Genomic DNA, 12,172 nt, shown 5'->3' on the forward strand with positions numbered 1-12,172 from the left:
GTCCAATTTTAGGAAGGGAAAAGCTTGACCACTGACCATATGACCAACAAGACAGACCCTTAATTTTCATTGTTTTATTACAAATACTTAAAATTTGAGTATGAAACCCAATTATACACTATAATATCAGCTTCACAGCTTCATTATCCAAAAACAAACCTCCATGGCTGCTGAGTTCACTCCAAACTTTCAGAGCTTAAAGCCATCACCTTTTCCTCTAATGGAAGCCGATTCCAACATTCCTGTTTTGTTCAATGACGGTTTCTTTTCCGACCACGCTGCTCCTCCCAGATTCCCGGAAAACCGTCGAGAAAATCTCCCCAAAATTTTCTCTCCAGCCAATCAGCTCGCTTCCCCTGTTTTTGAGCGCAAGAAAAGAAAGCTTGAAACTGACGCTTCTGCAAGCAGTTCCGGCAATTCATTACCTCAGCGTTCTGAAACTGCGATCAACACTAAAAACGTACAAAACCCCTTTGAATTTTACTCTCAAATTTCATAACTTTAATGGGTTTGTTCCCATTTTCTTGGCTGCAGAGCTCTGGAAGAGGAAAGCAGCCGGAAAAAGGCAGGGGAGTGGTTCATGTTAGAGCCAAAAGAGGTCAAGCAACAGACAGCCACAGTGTAGCCGAAAGGGTAAATTAATTTGCAGAAAGTTCATGTTTTTTTTCTTCTCTGTTTCTCATTATCATTCCCAAAAACAGATAAGAAGAGGCAAAATCAATGAAAGATTGAGATGCTTGCAAGACATTGTACCAGGATGTTACAAGGTAATGAAAACAGAGGCTGTTTGAATAAAACAATGACAAGTTTTCTCAAACATGTTGTTTTGTGCAGACAATGGGAATGGCAGTGATGTTGGATGAGATAATTAATTACGTGCAGTCTTTGCAGAATCAAGTTGAGGTAAAGCTCCAAACTTTGAGATGAAAAACATCATAAACCAATGTTGTTTAATGATCTTGTTTTGTTGTCCTGTTTCTTGTGCAGTTTCTTTCTATGAAACTCACAGCTGCAAGCTCCTATTATGACTTCAACTCAGACGAAGCATATGAACAAGCTTAGCTTCAACTTAACCAAAATTTGTTACCAATACTTCAAATTTAAATTTATGTGTGATTAAAGGATCATGAACTGGATTCTTTTTAATCTCTAAAAGATCATTTTCATATCTTTTCTTTTCAATCTTATTGTCATTTTCGTTAGTGAATCCAATAAATTATTGAATGTAATCTAACTTGATTGGACTTCAATAAAAGTGTTTTGAGTGTTCATGTAACATGGTTGGTGATGAATAGCTCCTTTAAATCATGCTATTTATGTGAGAATTATCTTGATCCAACATGTTAATGAGTTTCTAATGTGATGTGATCATCAAAATTTATAATTTCGCGAAATGGGTATCGTTCTTCTAGCCATCACGTGTCCAAGTTTCGGATCAGGATTTAGAACTTGATATTGCCGACATTCTCCTATATCCCTACGATATGACTCTAAAATAGCATATCAGTTGGAGAGGGGAACAAAGCATTTCATATGAGGGTGTAGAAACCTCTCCCGATATGACTGTTAGATCACACATCAGTTGAAGAGGGGAACAAATCATTTCATATGAGGGTGTGGAAACATCTCCCTAACAAACTCGTTTTAAAACTGTAAGGTTGACCGTGATACGTAACGAGCTAAAGCGGATAATATCTACTAGCGGTGGGTTTTGGCTGTTACAATGACTAGGTTATGTACTTCTGTTAAATTACAAAATTATTCCCACAATGACTAAGTTTCGTCCTCACTCACATGCTTCTTAGGAGGTCACTGAACATAGAATTGCTTCAAGCTAAACACACTTAAAATCACTCTCATTTGAACGTAGTCTCGATTCATTTATTTATCTCTCGTTTAAGACGTCGCACGTCACGATAATATTGAAAACGAAGGAGAAGACAATGTTTAAAAGTAAAATCACATGAAATGAATGATGTGAAGGGAGTTTGTATGTTATGAAAGGAGCAAAGGGTAAAATACAATGAATTGAAGGACTAAAGAGCAAATAGAAAAGATGGGAATTGAACAAGTTGCATGGGAAAAAACCAGAAGTGTCGGTAAAAATATGGAAATGACAAAATTCCTTTTGGTTTTGGCAGTGACAAATTGAATAGGGTATTTTAAAAGCCAAAACCAGTTGCGAACGACAAGTCGGTTGTCCAAATCCTGTTTGGACAAAAGGCTAAGCCCTTTGTGATCCCACATGTCGACATATACATCAAATCTCATTCATGCTTCCAATTCATCAACTGAATGGCTGTATTATAGAAGGGTTATCATTATTATTATCATTATTATTATTATTATTATTTTAAATAAATAAATAAACAATAATTATTTATTTCTCTATCTGTAGAAATTTCATTTTTATTTATTGAGGGATGGATGCATTGTATCTAAAATAATTGAGAAAGAACATCCATGTGGTGAAATAAAAAGTATAATCTAAACCATTATATTTACATTTTCATTTTTATCAAAATTATTATATATTATATAAATTTATCGAATTGTATCAATTTTTACCTTAAACTTAGATAAATATATCAATAATGAAATATAAACTCTAGAATATATATGGTCGATAAGATTTTAGAGAAAATTATGTAATCTTGTCTTTTTTTTTTTTGTCAAATCTTCGTTCGACTTCAAAGAAAATTTTCCACCGACTTTCAATTAATAATAATAATAATAATAAATCAAATTATTTCAGGATTGATTTGATGAGAATATATCTAAAATTCATGAAATACATGCATGGAAAGGTGGATAGATGTGTTCCGGGCTCGATCTAATAATTTTTAGACCAAACCCATTTATTCAGATAGTGAGACGTTTTTTCAATCTAAGCAACTATAAAACATTGAGTTGGGTTGGTTCGGATTATTCGGTTATAACCACAATGGTGAGCTTACCATTGACCGCCACGCTGCTAGCTGCTGACCACCCCCACCAAAAGTCAAAGAGACAGATAAAAAAACTAATAGGAAACAAATAGAACAAATGGTGGTTATGGTTGAAAAGAAAATTATAGCCCAACCAAAAGGCCCAATTATAGCCCATAGTTTTAATTGAAAATTCTAAAATGATGTATAAAAGATGAGAAAATGAAATTTATAATATTTGTAATTATTGTATTAAATAAAAAAGTGGGAATTATAAAAGAATTGAAAATGGATGAAAAATGAGTGTAATTTTGTTGTGCTTTGAGAAAGGGTGCATGATGATGATGCATTACGAGGTTCAATGTGTTTGGAAATTTGGGAGATTTTATATAATAATGGCACACCAAATCCAAATATGGTTCCCAATGCTTGGGACCATCTCTGCAGGGGCCTTTCTATTAATTTTATATAAAATTAAATTTGTAATTACTTACTAATCCGGTGACTCTACGCGCCACAAAACGCGTGGGACCACGTAATATTGCATACTTAAAAGAGTCAACCTACCGACCGCCTACTCTTTTTCTTTTATTTAATTTATTTTATTATTTTCAACCCATAAAATAAATAATTTCCTAAAAATAAAAAATCCCATTTATCACCGTTTTCCCCCAAAATTGACATGCTATTAATTACGCGTCACTCATGTTTTTAGTACCTAAAAAACAAAATCCACTTGCCTTTTCTTTTATTCCCTTTTTTACACCATTTTTTTAAATTATAAATCATAAAATATTGCCCATTTCAATTTCAATATATATAACTAAAATAATTAGAAAATTTGGATTCTTTTATTATTATTTTTATAATGAGTCGACTAATTTATAAATTTGATAATATATTTGACATTTTTTTTAAAGTTAAGTTATGCTCATATTGGTGGTAACATTTAGATGTATGCGTGTGTATACATTTATTTAACTTAGGGTGGTGACATGTTTTTACAGTATCATCACTAGTTGGTTCATTGTCGATTATGATATATAAGTAGGAATTTTATTTTTTAAGTAAATTAATTGAAATTAAGCAGAGGTTGAAATTTGCAGGCGTTATCCATCCATGGGAAAAAGAGTANAAAAAAAAAAAAAAAAAAAAAAAAAAAAAAAAACTAAAATAGTTATTAAACTACAGTTAATAATTAAAAAAACGGTTAGAGTACTCTTCGGTTAGTCCAGCAGAAGGGGCTAAAACTTTAAGCCCACGAGGCTTATTGTGATTGGGCCATAGTTNACAAATGGTGGTTATGGTTGAAAAGAAATAAATAAATAAACAATACTTTTATTTAAAAATAATTTAGGTCAACTAAATGAAAAATTAGGATATAATTGTTTTCATAATTAATCATCATTAATTAAATCATAATAAGACGGATTATACTCTAATCCCACGGAAAAAAATAAAAATAAATTGCATGAACAAAAAAAAAGAGCATGCAAGAATCTTGACCGTACGGAAAATTTTGAAAAATAAATCAAAAGAAAAGACATCCTCTTTTTAGAGACAAAAGGCTCTGTCGGTGTCTCTCAATTTGACATGTTACCAAGTAAACAATTTGATTTGATTGAGATTAAATAAATAAATGTATATATATATATATATATATATATATATATATATATAATGACATTTTTTTTAAAGTTAAGTTATGCTCATATTGGTGGTAACATTTAGATGTATGCGTGTGTATACATTTATTTAACTTAGGGTGGTGACATGTTTTTACAGTATCATCACTAGTTGGTTCATTGTCGATTATGATATATAAGTAGGAATTTTATTTTTTAAGTAAATTAATTGAAATTAAGCAGAGGTTGAAATTTGCAGGCGTTATCCATCCATGGGAAAAAGAGTAATGAGGCATTAAAGAAGATGGGGAGGAATAGGTAAAGTTTAAGTAGCAGGGAGGATTGAGAGCTACCAACATTTAATATTATACGGCTACACCAAAATGCGAACTACGAACACAAGAAAATCTGTCGTTATCTCTGTTTTAGTTATCACCTAAATTCATTCATCTTCTTCAATTTCTCTATTCGAAATTTCCTCTTCAGCTTCCTACGCCGTTTCATATTTGTTTCGTTATATTACACCCACTTGATCTTACTTCTTTTCCTCTGATTCTTCTCGGGTTTTGACTTTTTGTATAGCCATGATCTTTCAACTNATAAAAGAATTGAAAATGGATGAAAAATGAGTGTAATTTTGTTGTGCTTTGAGAAAGGGTGCATGATGATGATGCATTACGAGGTTCAATGTGTTTGGAAATTTGGGAGATTTTATATAATAATGGCACACCAAATCCAAATATGGTTCCCAATGCTTGGGACCATCTCTGCAGGGGCCTTTCTATTAATTTTATATAAAATTAAATTTGTAATTACTTACTAATCCGGTGACTCTACGCGCCACAAAACGCGTGGGACCACGTAATATTGCATACTTAAAAGAGTCAACCTACCGACCGCCTACTCTTTTTCTTTTATTTAATTTATTTTATTATTTTCAACCCATAAAATAAATAATTTCCTAAAAATAAAAAATCCCATTTATCACCGTNATATATATATATATATATATATATATATATATATAAACATATCAAAATTGACATATTTACGTTATTCACAAAGAAAAAGTTTTATTTTAAAAATAATTTTTCACCACGTATATGAAGAAAAAATGTAAAACTTTAAATTTAAGAAATGAGATAAATGGAATTTTTATTATTTTTAATTATATATAATTAAAAAAAAATTGAGCTAATTAGTACAAATTTAGTCTCTTTTAATACTTATTTCAATTTAAAATTCTTAAAATATTTAAATATTTAAATAAATTATAAAAATAAAAACAAAATTTTTATAATTACCTTTTTAGTTATTAAACTTCTTAATTTTTTAAAATATGTGTAAAAATTGAAAAAAAAAATTAAGGAAATCTAAAAATTAAAGTAATATTTATAATTNGTTTTCCCCCAAAATTGACATGCTATTAATTACGCGTCACTCATGTTTTTAGTACCTAAAAAACAAAATCCACTTGCCTTTTCTTTTATTCCCTTTTTTACACCATTTTTTTAAATTATAAATCATAAAATATTGCCCATTTCAATTTCAATATATATAACTAAAATAATTAGAAAATTTGGATTCTTTTATTATTATTTTTATAATGAGTCGACTAATTTATAAATTTGATAATATATTTGACATTTTTTTTAAAGTTAAGTTATGCTCATATTGGTGGTAACATTTAGATGTATGCGTGTGTATACATTTATTTAACTTAGGGTGGTGACATGTTTTTACAGTATCATCACTAGTTGGTTCATTGTCGATTATGATATATAAGTAGGAATTTTATTTTTTAAGTAAATTAATTGAAATTAAGCAGAGGTTGAAATTTGCAGGCGTTATCCATCCATGGGAAAAAGAGTAATGAGGCATTAAAGAAGATGGGGAGGAATAGGTAAAGTTTAAGTAGCAGGGAGGATTGAGAGCTACCAACATTTAATATTATACGGCTACACCAAAATGCGAACTACGAACACAAGAAAATCTGTCGTTATCTCTGTTTTAGTTATCACCTAAATTCATTCATCTTCTTCAATTTCTCTATTCGAAATTTCCTCTTCAGCTTCCTACGCCGTTTCATATTTGTTTCGTTATATTACACCCACTTGATCTTACTTCTTTTCCTCTGATTCTTCTCGGGTTTTGACTTTTTGTATAGCCATGATCTTTCAACTTTTTCTTATTGCTCTGCATCTACGGACTTAAGAGGCAGAGTCCACCGCACGAGGAGCTTAGTTTCTTTTGTGGGTTTCGTTTGAAATGAGCAGAGCCGGCGGCCCAAGTGGCCGGAAGAGGGGTTTCTTCAATGGCGATGGTGCGGCCGAATTCTTCCTCCATTTAATGGTGGACAAGCCTCTTCTTCCATTTCTGATACCGTTAGTTTTGATTGCTTGGAGTATTGAGAGATGGGTCTTTTCTTTCTCTAATTGGGTTCCTCTGGCTGTGGCTGTTTGGGCAACTTTGCAGGTTTTTGCTTCGTTTTCCCTCCATTTTGTTGCTGCTTTCATTGATTTGTTCCTGATCTGTTCGTCTCATTTAGACTCTGTTTTTGCCATATTTGAAATGCATTTTACTGTATTCTTGAACTTTCTATGTCTGCCCATATGATGTTTGAGTCAATGCTTTGTCCATCCATCCACCGATTTCTTGTAACATTTGTGGATTTGGATTGAGTTTACTGTTGTATAGTTTAAATCCTTCATTGAGACCTTGATTTCCAGCTCCAAGTACTGTTGATCGATTAGATCCATCTCCTTTCTGATGATAAGCCCCACCGACAGGCTTTTACAGCCACCACTGGCCAATATGTCTGGTAATTGATAATCAGAATTTACAATGCATCACAAGTTAATACTACGATTACAAATGACTGCTATCTATCTATCTATATATATATATATATCTATCTATATATATATATGAGAGGGGTTTTGGCCTATTGATATTCCCACCAGCATAGACTCATGGTCAACATCCCCGACCACTTGGCTCAAATGGGGAGATGTCTTAAAACCTATTGCTTAACTCATTCTCGTGTGCTACAAGTTGACTCGATTGAGCTGATCGTGAGATCATCTTTCTCCTGCAGTATGGGAGTTATCAACGCCGATTAGTTGTGGATGATTTGAACACAAAATGGAGGCGACTCGTAACGAACACCTCGGTTTGTCTTTGTTTCTTTTACCCTTGATGACCATTTGAAATCTTCAATGTGGTGGGCTAATTGTTTTCTTTTTCTTTGGTGGATAAATTTTTACAGCCTGAAACACCTTTGGAACCCTGTGCTTGGTTGAATAAGCTGTTGATGGAAGTATGGCCAAATTATTTCAATCCAAAACTTTCCACAAAGCTTTCTTCCACAGTAAATGTGAGTGACCAACTGGTTCTCACTATCCAGAACTTCAATGCTATTGGTTAAAACAAATCTGATATCATTTAACTTGGTTAAAAATTTCTCTATGCAGAAACGGTTGAGGGACCGAAAGTCGAGGCTTATTGTGAGTAGACCTACTTTTTGGCCATTCCATCTTGTAGATATTGTTGACAAGAACATGAATGTGCACAAATATTCATATGTATAACCACATTGCTCAATTTCGTGTAGGAAAAAATCGAACTGCTGGATTTTTCTCTTGGCTCATGCCCTCCTAGTTTGGGTCTTAGTGGGGCTCGATGGTCAACTTGTGGTGATGAGGTTGGGCTCCTCTTCTTCTTCTTCATTGCTACTACATATGTTTATGTTGTTATGACTTCTTCTTTTTATTCGTTGCTACTACATATGTTGAATGTTTACGGTTCGGTTGGTCTAGTGGTCAATAAGGATCATGAGAATAGTCAAGAGTTTAGTGGGAATGAGTTCAATCCATCGTGGCCACTTGCCTAGGATTTGATATCCTACGAGTTTCCTCTAGAAATCAAATTAGGACTTGATCTGAACGAAGTTTTTCATTGCGTTTTGACAGAGAATCATGCATTTGAGTTTCGATTGGGACACAAATGAAATGAGTATTTTGTTGCAAGCAAAACTGGCCAAGGCACTGATGGGAACTGCCCGGATTGTCATAAACAGCCTCCATATAAAGGGTGATGTACGTATAATTTCTTTCCCTCTTCCCTCAGCATGAGTAGCACAAGGTTCATTCATGAAATATGATAAGATTTCATCTGTTGTTTGGATTACCTTTACAGCTTGTGTTGATGCCTATTTTGGATGGGAGGGCAGTTTTATTTTCCTTTGTGACAACTCCTGATGTAAGAATAGGAGTTGCTTTTGGAAGTGGTGGAAGCCAATCATTACCTGCAACAGAGCTCCCTGGTGTTTCCTCCTGGCTGGTATATTTCTACATCAATCTGCAAATTTATTTCTATCCTTTTCTAACGACTACCGAGTTCTAGTATACTGTGGAATAAGTGCAACCAACACTGGTTGCATAGCCCGTTCGAGTAGCTCAACGAACCGTTCTCTCTAATGCAGGTCAAAATTTTTACAGATACCCTGGTTAGGACAATGGTCGAACCACGCAGGCGTTGTTTCTCGTTGCCATCTGTTGATCTTAGGAAAAAAGCTGTTGGTGGTATTATATATGCAACAGTCGTTTCTGCCAGAAAACTTTATAGAAGTAGTTTGAAGGGAAGCCCAACCAGAAGGCAACAAAGTTACTCTGCTAATGGTTCATTCGTAGAGCAGTTTACTGATAAAGATATGCAGACATTTGTTGAGGTTGAACTTGAAAAGCTTAGTAGAAAAACAGAAGCAAGATCAGGTTCAGACCCTCAGTGGAATACGACATTCAATATGATTTTACATGAAGATACAGGAACTCTACGGTTTCATCTTTATGAGTATCGACCAAGTCATGTGAAGCATGATTATCTAGCAAGTTGTGAGGTTAAGGTATAAATTAATCAATAACCATATAGTTTCCTTTCAAGTTCATGCATGCCATTTTTGAAAATCAAGCTAGTAAAAACATTTGTGTATTACAAAGCGCTTTAACTAGACTTTGAATGGATGCGGAGTGTGAGTTTTCAGTAAAAGTCTAGGCATTAGCTGATTTAAAGTTTGTTCTATGAGCACAGATGAAATATGCTGCAGATGATTCCACTACATTTTGGGCAATAGGACCAGATTCCAGTGTAATAGCCAAGCATGCTGACTTTTGTGGAAAAGAAGTTGAAATGGTCATTCCATTTGAAGGAGCCCATTCTGGGGAGGTAAATCCTAGCCACTCTCTCTATGTATGCTTGTGTGTTAAAATCAATAGGACCCGTTACCAAGCATTGATAGTGTGAGATCCCACATTGGTTGGGGAAAAGAACGAAACATTCTTTATAAGGGTGTGGAAACCTCTCCCTAAAAGACGCGTTTTAAAGACCTTGAGGGAAGCCCAAAAGGGAAAGTCCAAAGAGAACAATATATGCTAGCGGTGGGCTTGGGCTGTTACACATAGACAATAGTGATGCAAAATTTAAATGATACAGCTTCAATGCTTACATTTTTCAAAGGAAGTATCAGTCAGTGATTCTTCCAAAAAGTTTATGAAAGAAAGTACTTAACTAATAAGGGTTCTTTCAAAAGTCATCCTAAACTCACTCGAACAAAAGAAAATACTTCACATGGGAGAATCAATTCCTATGTGTTTTGTGATGATTTTACTACTCTACCTGTGTTGGCTAAGTAGCGATCAGTAGCAGCTGATTCTCTCATGCTGACACACTATTGTAATGCATGGTTGTTGCAGCTGACAGTAAAGCTTGTTTTAAAGGAATGGATGTTCTCAGATGGTTCACATAGTTCTAACAGGTATCATGTTAGTCCACAACAATCTCTCGATGGGGCGTCGAGTTTTCTTTCTAGCACTGGAAGAAAAATTTACATCACAGTTGTGGAAGGGAAGGATCTACCCACAAAAGACAAGAATGGAAAGTGTGATCCGTATGTCAAATTGCAGTATGGAAAGGTAGTTTCCTTTCCTTCTAATTTACCAAATGTTTTCATAGTTATATCCAATATTAATACTAATTATGCGTCCTTTCGATGATTCGTCTCATAATTTCAGGCTCTCCAGCGCACAAGAACTGCTCACTCCTTCAATCCAATATGGAATCAGAAGTTTGAATTTGATGAGATAGCTGGTGGTGAACATCTTAAGTTAAAATGCCTTACAGAAGACATTTTCGGGAACGATAACACCGGTAGCGCGAGGGTAAATCTAGAAGGATTAGCAGAAGGGTCAGTTAGAGATGTATGGATTCCTCTTGAAAAGGTGAATTCTGGAGAATTAAGGCTTCAAATAGAAGCCATCAGAATGGATGACAATGAAGGATCTAAGGTATGAGACAGAACTTGGTGTTTCATGATTAAGCAAGAAAGTTTAGCAAGCTCATGTCTAAATCATATGATCCTTCATTTCCTCAGGGCTCAAGCTTGGGTCCAACAAATGGTTGGATTGAGCTTGTTCTAATTGAAGCAAAAGACCTTGTTGCTGCGGATATCAGAGGGACAAGTGATCCTTATGTGAGAGTCCAATATGGAAAGTTGAAGAAAAGAACCAAGGTATCTTTCAAGTTCCTGTTCATGATCGTGTCAGATTCTTCGCAACCAGGAGAACCGCTTCAAATTAGTTTCTTTTAGAATAATTTGTTGTGAAATTGATCACCAGTTCCTCGCAGGTTATGTACAAAACCCTGAGTCCCAAGTGGAATCAGATTTTGGAGTTTCCTGACAATGGCAGCCCATTGTTGTTACATGTCAAAGACCACAATGCTCTGCTCCCCACATCAAGCATAGGTGATTGTGTTGTGGAATATCAAGGGCTACCCCCAAACCAGATGTTTGACAAATGGATACCACTTCAGGGTGTCAAAAAGGGAGAGATACATATCCAAATCACCAAGAGAGTTCCAGAACTAGAGAAGAGAACTAGTTTGGATTCAAGAACCAGTCTGGATTCTGAAATTCCCTTGAGGAGAGCACATCAGATTTCCAGTCAGGTCAGTTGTACTAAAGAAAATTTTTGATAAATTTAAAATTTATACTTACAGTCCAATTTGTTGAGATGATATTACGCATCTTTGGTGGAATCTGGTTGAATAACTTCAAATCTCTTCTTCTGCTTTGGAAAACTTGCACAGATGAAACAGATGATGAATAAGTTACAAAGTTTCATTGAAGACAGTAATCTTGAAGAAATTTCAACAACTGTGAGTGAGCTGGAAAGTCTAGAGGATCTGCAAGAAGAGTATATGGTACAGCTTGAAACAGAACAAATGCTTTTAATAAACAAGATTAAGGAACTTGGTCAGGAGTTTCTCAACTCATCCCCTTCCTTAAGCAGAAGATCATCTGGATACTAATCAGATCCATCAGGTTCTCAACTTTTGCCCCAGTTAGCAGTACAAATCATGACTTGACATGCATTTTTGAGATTCTGATGCAAGTGTACACGTTCTTTAGAAGAGTCCATCAATGCATATGGACACTTCATGTTCATTTTCGTATAGGAATTCTTATTTGTTCTGAACAATTGGGAAGAATTTGCCTCATTTGTTAAGCTAACAGCAAAAAGATTGTAGATGTTGGGACCTCTGATTTCTCGAGTACAATCATGA

At 34.4% G+C, this 12,172-nt stretch overlaps 2 protein-coding genes across 3 annotated transcripts; both read left to right on the plus strand.

Annotated features, from left to right (window-relative positions):
* The first annotated feature begins 153 nt into the window (after positions 1-153).
* LOC111802634 (transcription factor BEE 3-like) lies at positions 154-1,188 on the plus strand. The gene is made up of 5 exons (XM_023687066.1): positions 154-460; positions 535-633; positions 702-767; positions 835-903; positions 988-1,188. The coding sequence occupies exons 1-5, from the start codon at positions 164-166 to the stop codon at positions 1,060-1,062; spliced, it is 606 nt and encodes a 201-aa protein (XP_023542834.1). The 5' UTR covers positions 154-163; the 3' UTR covers positions 1,063-1,188.
* Positions 1,189-6,436: 5,248 nt separating this feature from the next.
* LOC111801938 (synaptotagmin-5-like) lies at positions 6,437-12,152 on the plus strand. Of its 2 annotated transcripts, none has more exons than XM_023686180.1 (14): positions 6,437-7,027; positions 7,650-7,724; positions 7,821-7,928; positions 8,026-8,058; positions 8,166-8,255; positions 8,524-8,649; positions 8,750-8,893; positions 9,036-9,455; positions 9,641-9,775; positions 10,303-10,521; positions 10,621-10,893; positions 10,980-11,117; positions 11,234-11,554; positions 11,696-12,152. In XM_023686180.1, exons 1-14 carry the CDS (start codon positions 6,821-6,823, stop codon positions 11,915-11,917), a joined length of 2,511 nt encoding a protein of 836 aa, XP_023541948.1. In that variant the 5' UTR covers positions 6,437-6,820; the 3' UTR covers positions 11,918-12,152. The 2 variants fall into 2 exon arrangements, with proteins under 2 accessions (XP_023541948.1, XP_023541949.1); XM_023686181.1 differs by lacking the exon at positions 6,437-7,027 and adding an exon at positions 7,045-7,373.
* Positions 12,153-12,172: the final 20 nt, after the last annotated feature.

This window comes from Cucurbita pepo, chromosome LG09, assembly GCF_002806865.2.
Source record: "Cucurbita pepo subsp. pepo cultivar mu-cu-16 chromosome LG09, ASM280686v2, whole genome shotgun sequence".
Taxonomy (NCBI): domain Eukaryota; kingdom Viridiplantae; phylum Streptophyta; class Magnoliopsida; order Cucurbitales; family Cucurbitaceae; genus Cucurbita; species Cucurbita pepo.